The following is a 12,165-nucleotide window of genomic DNA, read 5'->3' as shown; positions in this document are numbered from 1 at the left end:
ACATTATGTTAAAAATAAGTTACAAACAATGCGTAATAGCACAATTAGTTAGGAGCCCGTAAAACGGCAGCCTTCCCCTCTGGCGGCATTTTCCTGTGTTTTAAGCATTCTTGTGGACTTACATCTTTTTTATTCTATTAAAAAAGGGTGATTTTGATAGCAAAAACCTGAAAAATTGGGGGAAAATTTTACCTGGAAACAGAGAAAACAGAATTTGGGAAAATACAAAACGGAATCAGGCAAAAAAATGTAACGTGATTTTTTAGGGCCCTATGTATGCTATGCTCAGCTAACCTGTGTATCCTCCCTGGGGGCAGAGATGCTTAGAGGTGTTAGGTTCTAAATATATTATAGTAAGAACCCAACGGACACTATGAAAGCTTAAACCAAGTTTATTCATCCCAAAGGATCGAACAGCTGAACAGACAAAGACATATTCACACAAACACTGATATTTAACCTTTTCTCCTATGCTGAATCTTCTCCTACACAACTGAACAGCCAATGCATCTCTGTTGCTCGACAGAACCTTAGTGATATCTGTCTTCCTCACTTCATCTGACCTGACCTGTGCCTCAAAGTGCTCACTCCACCCCAACTCACGGCTGTCATGGTGACTGGTACCAGATTGTGTCTCTTCTCCTCCCAGAGGATCCCTCTAACAATAACATATCCTGACATAATGTAAACGTTATACATTACCCTTTCTTCCTCAGTGACATGAATAAGTATATTTCATATTCTTAGAACCCAACAGGGGGCAGAGGCTCCCCCTTTCCGGCCACTTATCCAGCTCCAGCCCAGAGGCATTCACATTGTCCAAATCCATTGTAAAAAATAGTTTGGTATTTATTTAAAACTTAAACTATGCCTCATTGTCTTCTGTGCTCTATTTTTACACATACTGCATATACTATGGTATTCTAGTAGGAGTGTATAAAAGTGTAGTAGTGCGAGTGTTTATTTCTGATGAAATGTGTGATCTAACTGACGTACAATCCAAAGTAATAAAGTTGATATAGTAGTACATCAAAGTAATCAGACCAATTGTTTTACTACATTTAACTTTGACTCTATTTAGTTGCTTTGTTTAAGTAAACAATTTTAAACAGATGAAGCAAGCCCCACAATTTTACTTTATGTTAAAGTTACCATCTCGTTTAATTTGCTATTCAATTCATGAGAGGGCACAGTCATGTATTACACATAGCATATCTTTATGTATTTCTTTGATGCTACAAAGTGAAGGATTTTGTGCATCATATTTTATCATGTGTTTCAGTCTGAAGGGTGGATTTAATATTGTGGAACAACACAAACACTTATGTGAAGGTGTGGGTACATAGGCAAAATAATCTGCTTGGAATTACAAAACCTTTTGAAAAATGTAAAATATTCAATTCCTTTTTCAATTAAAAATGTAAGTTATGCCTTTGAAAACAATCATATGGTCCTGTGGCTTCGACCCTTAGAGCCTGTCTTTGTTGTTGCGTGAGTGACTGAGGTCTGTGGCTTTTTACGTCGAGGTCGCGGGAGAGCTGGTGTATGGCTGTGTAGAAATGTCAGTGCAGGGACAGGCCCACTAGTGTGTCTGTCTGCCACTTTAGTCTAGCAGACTGGGGGGAACGTCTGAGAGGAAGAGTCACCCGGCTAAGGTTAAGAGCAGGGCATTGTCTGTGTGCCAAACTGCCAATCCATCATAGCATGTGGCTCTGTACCAATATCCATCATACCACCTTGAATAAAGCAATGTATTGGGCATGTATGGGTATTTGAATGTACCGAATGGTTAAATGACAACCAGAACACAAACATGTTTTCAGTTGTCCTCAATTCATAGAACATCCACAGAATAGTAACAGTTTCCTAGTAGCATTTCAGAAGTGTAAAACATTTTTATCCAACATAATTTTCATTATTATGAAATCAGCATATCCCCCTCTACTGTTAGACAGCAGTTTGGCTTGTATTCCAGGCAGCTTCATAATAGTAGATCTGGAATGTGTGTAATGCGTTGCGCCCTTAGGTAGAATTAGTAAATTGCAACAGCAAAAAAATTATGTCAGTGCAGCTGTAGCCTTGCATTAAGCTCAGTATGACAGTGCCATATGTGTTGCACTGATGGGCAAGACATGTGCCAAAATGAATGTGCTCAACAAGTATGGATTTCACATTATTGGGAAATCTGTGACCAAAATACGCGACACGTATCCTTCGCATAGAGTTGAGCAGGCTGTTGATTGTGGCCTGTGGAATGTTGTCCCACTCCTCTGCAATAGATGTGCGAAGTTGCTGGATATTGGCGGGAACTGGAACACACTGTCGTACATGTTGATCCAGAGCATCCCAACCCCACCGCCATCATGGGGCACTCTGTTCACAACGTTGACATCAGCAAACCGCTCGTCCACACGATGCCAAATACGTGGTCTGCAGTTGTGAGGCCAGTTGGACATACTGCCAAATTCTCTAAAACAACGTTTGAGATGGCTTATGATAGAGAAATGAACATTTAATTCTCTGGCAACAGCTATGGTGGACATTCCTGCAGTCAGCTTGCCAATTGCATGCTCACTCAAAACTTGAGACATCTGTGGCATTGTGTTGTGTGACAAAACTGCACATTTTAGAGTGGCCTTTTATTGTCCCCAGCACCTGTGTAATGATCACGCTGTTTAATCAGCTCCTTGATATACCACACCTATCAGGTGGATGGATTATTTTAGCAAAGGACAAATGCTCTCTAACATGGATGTAAACAAATTTGTGCACAACATTTGAGATAAATATGCTTATTGTGCATCTGAAAAATTTCTGGGAACTTTTATTTCAGCTCATGAAACATGGGACCAACATTTTACGTGTTGCGTTTATATTTTTGTTCAGTGTAGTAGGAAATACTTTCTGGTACCTGGCTAATAATTAAACATAGCTGGTAAATGGTTTCTAGTGATGCTTGATTTAATGAATCCACATCTTAGTAAATATTTGGTAATTTCTATATGGTAAAATAGTGCTACCCAGCTTCTCTATGCAAATACTTTTTAATATAAACAAATAGATTGTGAATACATCCAATTGGTAGTTACAGTCTTGTCCCATCGCTGCAACTCCCCTAAGGACTTGGGAGAGGCGAAGGTCGAGAGCCATGCGTCCTCCGAAACACGACCCTGCCAAGCCACACTGCTTCTTGACACACTGCTCACTTAACCTGGAAGAAAGTCGCACCAATGTGTTGGAGGAAACACCGTCCAGCTGGCAATCGGGGTCAGCTTGCAGGCACCCAGCCCGCCACATGGGACAAGGAAATCCTGAACCCTCCCCTAACCCGGACGACGCTGGGCCAATTGTGCGCCGCCTCATGGGTCTCCCGGCCACTCGAGAGCTACTTTAATTTGTTATAAAAATCTTAATTTGTTATAACAATCTTATGAAACCGAACAGAATATAGGCTAAATTGCAAGATAAGATATTGATACATGGTCAACCATACTGCCATTGAAAAAATCATACCAAGTATATCAAATATGAACAAACATTGTTTAAAATTCCCTCCTCAAAATGAAAATGTTGGACCTTAACTAATACATTACATTTGTGGGAATACAACACCATTGACTACATGATAATGAAAGGAGAGAACATTAGATCCTATAAATAATCAAATGATTGTCATTGGATCAAAATAACCAAGCACCCATTGTGGTAATTTTGTTGGATATAGTATGCAATATTTGTGTTGAAATTAAATGTGAGACAGACAGAAGTAAATAAGAGCAGATTAATAGTATTTTGTATTGATTAGTGAGAATTTATCAATATTTAGTAATATATTAAAAAAATGCTGATAGTGCTAATTTCATAGGATTTAAGAGTATGTGAGTACAAAAAGGAGGAAGCGAGGAGGACAAAGACAAACAAGAGCAGGGGATAAGGGAAAGTCATATATTGAGTAGTCATCAATATTGAGTCTGTGCACGGCATCGCCAAGGCCTAGGAGGTAGGTGTCATGGCAGAAGAGGGTTTTTTTCAGCTGCAGGCGTCGAAGGCCCAGCCCAGCTCCTTCAGGAAGCTCTTCTTCCCACACTGGACATTTCCGTAGCGCTCCAACTGCAACTCGGGCACGGCCGAGCGCCAGCCAATCTGAGCCTGGGTGGTCTGGGGAACTGGGGGAGAGGGTCCCACCTGCAACCGACCTCAGTGTCACACATAGCCCAGCATTACTGTCTGCAAATGGCACCCTATTCCCAACATAATGTACGACTTTCGACCAGAGCCCTATCATTGTCTTCCAACAGGTGGGGTCACTGCTACGCGACGTCATCACGCTAACTGACGTAAGACAATTGGATCCCTATAGGTCATGGTCAAAAGTAGTGCACTATATACATTTTTGTTATGTAGTGGTGCAACGGATTACATGTAATGTAAGGGATTACAAAAACCAGCAAAAAAAATCAGCAAAAATATTGTAAACAGATTACAGATACTTTTGAAAAAGTAGATGATTACTTTGAAATTCAGAAAGGATGTTTGCGGAAAAAATTCTTTGACACTTCTCTGTTTTCTCAATGACATTCAAATCATCATTGAAAAAAGGCACACGTTTAAGTTTGTTCCACCTGAGCGAGTCTGACCACAAGTCAGAGACCACTATGATGACACACCAAATGTGTTTCATGGATCGCGGGAAAAGAAAAGAGCAGGAATAGGTTTTTGTAGGCTGCAGTCCAAGCTATGTCTTCCAATGGTGTGACTGCTGTTGGCATCCAACGATTATCCAACGTGAATAAACGCTTGGAGGTAAGGATAACAGCAGTGGTTTAGTCTACGGCAGTAGTCCAGGACTCCTTCAAACATTCAATCTCCAGCTGCGTACCCCCTCTAGCACCAGGGTCAGCGCACTCTCAAATGTTGTTTTTTTCCATCATTGTCAGCCTGCCACACACACACACACTATAAGATACATTTTATAAACATAAGAATAAGTGTGAGTTTGTCACAACCCGGCTCGTGGGAAGTGACAAAGAGCTCTTATAGGACCAGGGCACAAATAATAATATAATAATAATCAATCATTTTGCTCTTTATTTAACCATCTTACATATAAAACTAACCACAGGTTAATGAGAAGGGTGTGCTTGAAAGGATGCACATAACGCTGCAATGTTGGGTTGTATTGGAGAGTCTCAGTCTTAAATAATTTTCCACACAGTCTGTGCCTGTATTTAGTTTTCATGCCAATGAGGGTCGAGAATTCACTCTCACATAGGTACATGGTTGCAAAGGGCATCAGTGTCTTAGCAGCACGATTTGCTAAGGAAGGTTACTCTGAGCGCAGCCCAATCCAGAAATCTGGCAGTGGCTTCTGATTAAATTCAATTTTCACAGAACCGCTTGTTGCAATTTCGATGAGGCTATCTTGTTTAGATATCGGTAAGTGCACTGGAGGCAGGGCATGAAAGGGATAATGAATCCAGTTGTTTGTGTCATCCGTTTCGGGAAAGTACCTGCGTAATTGCGCACCCTACACACTCAGGTGCTTCGCTATATCACATTTGACATTGTCCGTAAGCTTGAGTTCATTTGCACACAAGAAATCATACAATGATGGAAAGACCTGTGTGTTGTCCTTGTTAATGCAGACAGAGAAGAGCGCCAATTTCTTAATCATAGCCTCAATTTTGTCCCGCACATTGAATGTAGTTGCAATCCTAGATTCAGATCTTTCAGGCGAGAAAAAACATCACCCACATAGGCCAGTCGTGTGAAAAACTCATCATCATGCAAGCGGTGAGACAAGTGAAAATTCTGGTCAGTAAAGAAAACTTTAAGCTTGTCTTAAATTTAAAAACATTTGTCAATACTTTGCCTCTTGATAACCAGCGCACTTCTATATGCTGTAAAAGCGTTACATGGTCGCTGCCCATATCATTGCCTAGTGCAATAAATACACGAGAGTTCAGGGGCCTTGCTTTAACAAAGTTAACCATTTTCAGTAGTGTCCAAAACGTCTTTCAAGCTGTCAGGCATTCCCTTGGCAGCTATAGCCTCTCGGTGGATGCTGCAGTGTATCCAAGTGGCGTCGGGAGCAACTGCTTGCACATGCGTTTACCACTCCACTATGTCTCCGTGTCATGGCTTTTGCGCCATCAGTACAGATACCAATATGAGCAGCAGCTACATTTGGCTACATACGGACCGTTAGTGGAATTCCCGCGAGAGAATAATGGTTAATGTGATTGGATGTTAATTATTTGACTAGGCTACCTGTATTTGACATTGTATTGTTATTTCGCTGAACACTAGATTGTTTAATTGTATTTTTTTGCTGTGAAACGAGATGACGCAGGCGAGAAAAAAAACTCATCCAAATGTATATCCCCGTTGGAAAATAGAAATGGCCTTTTTGAAATGTGAAAAAAATATCTATATATATTTTTTAATGTGACATTTTAATTTGTCGTACCCCCGACGGGACTGAGCGTACCCCTGGGGGTATACCTGGTCTACGGCAATACGGATATCACTTATTATTGATATCTACATAGCGCATTGATGTGAATCACACTGCTGCTCTCTCATTTAGCTATTGGCGCCTTACGTATTGTATTTGAACCCAATAATGGTTGAATTCAAGAAGTTTAAGCTGCCTATCAATCATTGTTTTTGAAACCAGTGGACAGCCAGTAAAAAATGCACTCGAGCAACAGCTGCACAGTGCAGATCCAAACCTATGTAATACAAGTGGTGCTTTTTTTTCTTCAGTAGTGCTCAAAGCATGCCATTCCATGAGCACTGCATTTATTTTTCAACTTGAATCAATGAGTCCAATCAGTCCTCCATGACAACAAAATCATTAACAACAGAGTAGGGCTGGCTAATAAATCCTTAGTTTTGGGGTCATGCTTAGGTGAAACAATTTGGCTAATCTATACTTCCATATTTCCAAGTCCTATTCTTGAAGATCAAGGGGTATAACATTTATTGGAATGACTGGAATTCTGATAGACTTTGGTTTTTATTGTAAATATATAATTTAATTGTATTGTTATATGTAGTAGAAAGCGATGGGTTAGAAGAAGCCTACATAACCCAAAGCATAAAGTAAAATTTTACATATATATATGGCCAGCTATGTAAACTTTAACATTGATTTATCCTGCAATAGATGTTGTTCAATTGGTAACATACATTTTTGTCTTCTTCTAATGCCTCTTAAGGGGAAAGTAATCTAAAAGTAACAATATTTGAGTTTGGGTAATCGAAAAGTTACGTTACTGATTACAATTTTGGACAGGTAACTAGTAACTGTAACGGATTACATTTAGAAAGTATCCTACCCATCCCTGGTTGTGCACTACTATTTAGTGCACTCCCTTTGACCAGGGCCTTACTTGACCTTGACCCAAAGGAGTTTGTAAGGACTCACTTGGATGTATTTCTCAGGTGGGGTAGGGGGTCGTGTTTTAAGATGTTGGGGAAGCTCCAATTTGACAACGTCCTTCAGCTTGTTGCTCTCCTCCTGCATCTGTAAACATTGCATGAAATATCTGAACATCTGAAGAAACTCATAGATAAGTGATCGATCAACCCATTAACTTTGATTTTGATTCAAATGCAGCCCAGTTCAGTCTGTCCCTACCTGGCTAATCAATAGAGGCTATAGGGTTGTATGGTTGTATTCTGAAGAAGTAGAACTTGTTCTGTGTTCATACTGCATCAGGTTTCACTGGCTTACCTCCTTGTAGGACTTGGTCAAGAATCCCCATTTATTGGGCCAGGCCTTGGCTGACTGAAGCTCTATTTTGACATGAACTTTCCTGAAAATAAATCAAAGACATGTATAAGGCTTTTGAACAAACATTGGACCTGCAAAACATGGCTCCTAAATAAATTAACACAGATCAGAGAACCAAATATTTCAAAAACAAAGATAGTTTCAACGATAATGTAGAGAGAGTAGGCTAATCCTCTACTGAACCTGAGTAAAATCAATATATTCTATACTACTACTGCTACTAATGCTAGTACTACTACTACTACCAGCCTACAACTACTTGTTCTACTACTACTTCTACTACTACTACTACTACTACTACTACTACTACTACTGAACTTGCCTACTACTACCACCACCACCACCATTAACTACTGCTAACCAATCCACCATTACTGCAGTACCACTACTGCCACTACTACAATAACAATAACACATCCTCATCTTGAACAAAAGTGACAAACCTTGTGCTATATAAAAAAAAGTTGAATTTGTCAGCAAAATTCAAGGAATACACAATATAACATTTAATTGCATTTGTTTTGTTGTAAACTCATAGACTTTAAAGAGTTTACCAGATTTCATCTTTATCCACAAAGCTGTATTCTTTACCAGATCCAAGTGGTTTGCAGGCTGCCATCTATGCTGGCAAGCGTGTCTGTCTCTCTGTAGTGTATGTGACTTCTCACCTTTCAGTCTTATATAGTCTTGTATGTTATACGAACAGATATGTTTACCATCACCATAGCAACATAGTGGAGTCAGAGAAACTATCCTTTTGTGTATCCTTGGAAACAATTCCAAATCATTTGAATGTCACACATTGTGTAAAATTAGAAACAATTTGAGTAAACAATAATGAGTGTTGTAATGGACTTGGATTATATACGTACATCTTTTTAACTGACATTTTTAAGTTAATAATCAGCACGCCCTTTTGAGCAGCAATTGCTCACATCAATTTATACATGTCTTCCTGCAATGCATTTAAAATTACAGTTTTTATAGCAAATAAGGTAAATTGAATTGTGACTTCCTTAAAGCTTAAATGCCACTGTTAAATGGCGTCGATGATAGTGATTTAGCACTCTTAGCAATACCTGTTGAATATTTAAATAAAAAGGCATTTGTCCTGACCTAAAGGTCAGACCTCAGAGGTCCCAAAGCTGGATAACTACCTCCATAACGTCTCCTACCTTACAGTAATCACAGAGCAGTAGTACAAGCTGACTCAATGTAATAGTACTACTCTTAGCAGATGCAGTATTTCAGACTGCCAGTAGAGGATGTTCTCTTCCTTCTTTTGAACTGCATCAATACCAAACCTCAGTCAGTCATCAGAATTTACAGAATGGGTACCTGGAGGAAAATGGGGAGGCTCATGGTTTTTCAATTTCATTCAAGGGGAAGGTTTAGTATTTTTTTTAAAGCAGTCCAGGGGAGGGTCATGCAATTTGTCATTGTTGATATTTCTATATTTCTCAGTGCTTTAGAATTAAATAAAATCAAATGTTATTAGTCACATGCGCCGAATACAACAGGTGTAGACCTTACAGGGAAATGCTTACTTACAAGCCCTTAACCAACAATGCAGTTTTTAAGAAAAATACCCCCCCAAAAATAAGAGTAACAAATAATTAAAGAGCAGCAGTAAAATAACAATAGCGAGGCTATATACAGGGGGTACCGGTACAGAGTCACCAGTTAGTCGAGGTAATTGAGGTAATATGTACATGTAGGTAGAGTTATTAAAGTGACTATGCAAAGATAATAACAGATAGTAGCAGCAGCGTAAAAAGGGGGGCAATGCAAATAGTCTGGGTAGCCATTTGATTAGATGTGCAGGAGTCTTATGGCTTGGGGATAGAAGCTGTTTAGAGGCCTCTTGGACCTAGACTTGGTGCTCCGGTACCTATTGCCGTGCGGTAGCAGAGAGAACAGTCTATGACTAGGCTGGCTGGAGTCTTTGAAAGTCTTTAGGGCCTTCCTCTGACACTGCCTGGTATAGAGGTCCTGGATGGCAGGAAGCTTGGCCCCAGTGATGTACTGGGCCGTACGCCCTACCCTCTGCAGTGCCTTGCGGTCGGAGGCCGAGCAGTTGCCATACCAGGCAGTGATGCAACCCGTCAGGATGCTCTCGATGGTGCAGCTGTAGAACCTTTTGAGGATATGAGGACCCATGCCAAATCTTTTCAGTCTCCTGAGAGGTAATAGGTTTTGTCGTGCCCTCTTCACGACTGTCTTGGTGTGCTTGGACCATGTTACTTTGTTGGTAATGTGGACGCCAAGGAACTTGAAGCTCTCAACCTGCTCCACTACAGCCTCGTCGATGAGAATGGGGGCGTGCTCGGTCCTCCTTTTCCTGTAGTCCACAATCATCTCCTTTGTCTTGATCACGTTGGGGGAGAGGTTGTTGTCCTTGCACCACACAGTCAGGTCTCTGACCTCTTCCCTATAGGCTGTCTCGTCGATGTCGGTGATCAGGCCTACCACTGTTGTGTCATCGGCAAACTTAATGATGGTGTTGGAGTCGTGCCTGGCCGGGCAGTCATGAGTGAACAGGGAGTACAGGAGGGGACTGAGCACGTACACCTGAGGAGCCCCCGTGTTGAGGATCAGCGTGGCAGATGTGTTGTTACCTACACTTAACACCTGGGGGCAGCCCGTCAGGAAGTCCAGGATTCAGTTGCAGAGGGAGGTGTTTAGTCCCAGGGTCCTTAGTTTAGTGATGAGCTTTGAGGGCACTATGGTGTTGAACGCTGAGCTGTAGTCAATGAATAACATTCTCACATAGGTGTTCCTTTTGTCCAGGTGGGAAAGGGCAGTGTGGAGTGGAATAACGATTGCATCATCTGTGGATCTGTTGGGGCGGTATGCAAATTGGAGTGGGTCTAGGGTTTCTGGGATAATGGTGTTGATGTGAGCCATGACTAGCCTTTCAAAGCACCTCATGGCTACAGACGTGAATGCTACGGGTTGGTAGTCATTTAGGCAGGTTACCTTACTGTTCTTGGGCACAGGGACTATGGTGGTCTGCTTGAAACATGTTGGTATTACAGACAGGGAGAGGATGAAAATGTCAGTGAAGACACTTGCCAGTTAGCGCATGCTCGCAGTACACGTCCTGGTAATCCGTCTGGCCCTTTGGCCTTGTGAATGTTGACCTGTTTAAAGATCTTACGCACATTGGCTGCAGAGAGCGTGATCACACAGTCGTCCGGATTAGTTGCTGATTCTCTGCTGGGCACACAATATCAAGTGCGCCTGTAGGCTATTTGGTGTGGTCTCAATCAAATTATCCATAGCCTATAGGCTACGACGTGCCTGCTCGGAGAAGCACAGAGCAAAGTTATACTTCTAAGAGAGCTGCGATGGTGTGAATAAAACTAGGCTGCATTATACAGTGCAATGGATATTCCAACCCTGAGCCACAACCTGCTCTACTCTTGCTGATCAAAAACACTTTTTTGGTGTTGCCTAACCAATGCTGTACCGTGTAAGCCTGCAGTGGCAGTTCAGGAGGAGAGTCAAATAATTATTCAGTATTGTATTATTTATTAGGCCTAGTCCCAAAAAATCTATATATTGTGCATGGACTAGCCTATAGCCTATATTCTGTTCAGTTTGAGAAGGAGAGCGTGAAGATGAGAAGGCGGACCGGAGGTCAACTTTGATCGCTACCTACTACTATAATTGATTTTAATGAAAACAATATTTTTCTTGCCCTTGGTGTATTTATCAGAGTTATTGACCTCACAATAAGCCAGATTCAAGTAACGTTCATTGTGGTGCTGAAACTTGGAGCAGCACCCGCAGCACAACCAATCGGAAATGGATAGCTTATGGTGCTGAAAGTAGGCAATTTTGGATTAGGTATAATTCATTTAAACTGTTTTAATTTTAATTAGACTTTACTAACAACAAGAGGGCTTTGTGTTGGAGCCTATTTCTTCCTATTTCAGAAATAAGAGGTAAGCCTACCTGTTTGACAGACAAAATTAGGATATAGGCTGATATATACATAGATTTGTTGGCCAATTCCTCCACCCACCATGCACTTTTAAAATAGCCGACCTCTGTGTCAGTGAAGGACTCCGATGCATATGGGCATATCATTGTTTAGTTTCTTTGACATTCAGAGGATGAACTACAACCTTCTATACCCAAGGAAACCAAAAAGTACTTTTCTTGAGAAGTAATCTAATTCTGTCACTATCAATTGATTAAGCTATTCACTTTCTGTACAATAGAAAATGGTTCAACCCAAACAGCTTTCAGGGAAACACCTTCTGTCATTGGGTTAAGCCATGGAAGAAGAGTAGCCAGCAGTTAAAGCTTAAATGTTTCTGTGTCGGTAGGCTTACCGTCTGGGGTGGAAAGGCAGG

The 12,165-nt window shown here is 41.0% G+C and overlaps 1 protein-coding gene across 1 annotated transcript; it reads right to left on the bottom strand.

The window, feature by feature from the left end:
* Positions 1 to 376: 376 nt before the first annotated feature.
* Positions 377 to 8,481, bottom strand: LOC139565743 (ciliary microtubule inner protein 1-like). Its single transcript, XM_071386266.1, has 4 exons — positions 8,356 to 8,481; positions 7,742 to 7,823; positions 7,433 to 7,531; positions 377 to 4,185 (listed from the first exon to the last, which is right to left on the bottom strand). The coding sequence occupies exons 1-4, from the start codon at positions 8,418 to 8,420 to the stop codon at positions 4,030 to 4,032; spliced, it is 402 nt and encodes a 133-aa protein (XP_071242367.1). The 5' UTR covers positions 8,421 to 8,481; the 3' UTR covers positions 377 to 4,029.
* Positions 8,482 to 12,165: the final 3,684 nt, after the last annotated feature.

The sequence above is a fragment of the Salvelinus alpinus genome, chromosome 2 (genome assembly GCF_045679555.1).
Source record: "Salvelinus alpinus chromosome 2, SLU_Salpinus.1, whole genome shotgun sequence".
NCBI lineage: Eukaryota > Metazoa > Chordata > Actinopteri > Salmoniformes > Salmonidae > Salvelinus > Salvelinus alpinus.
This window is presented reverse-complemented; position numbering and strand designations above follow the sequence as displayed.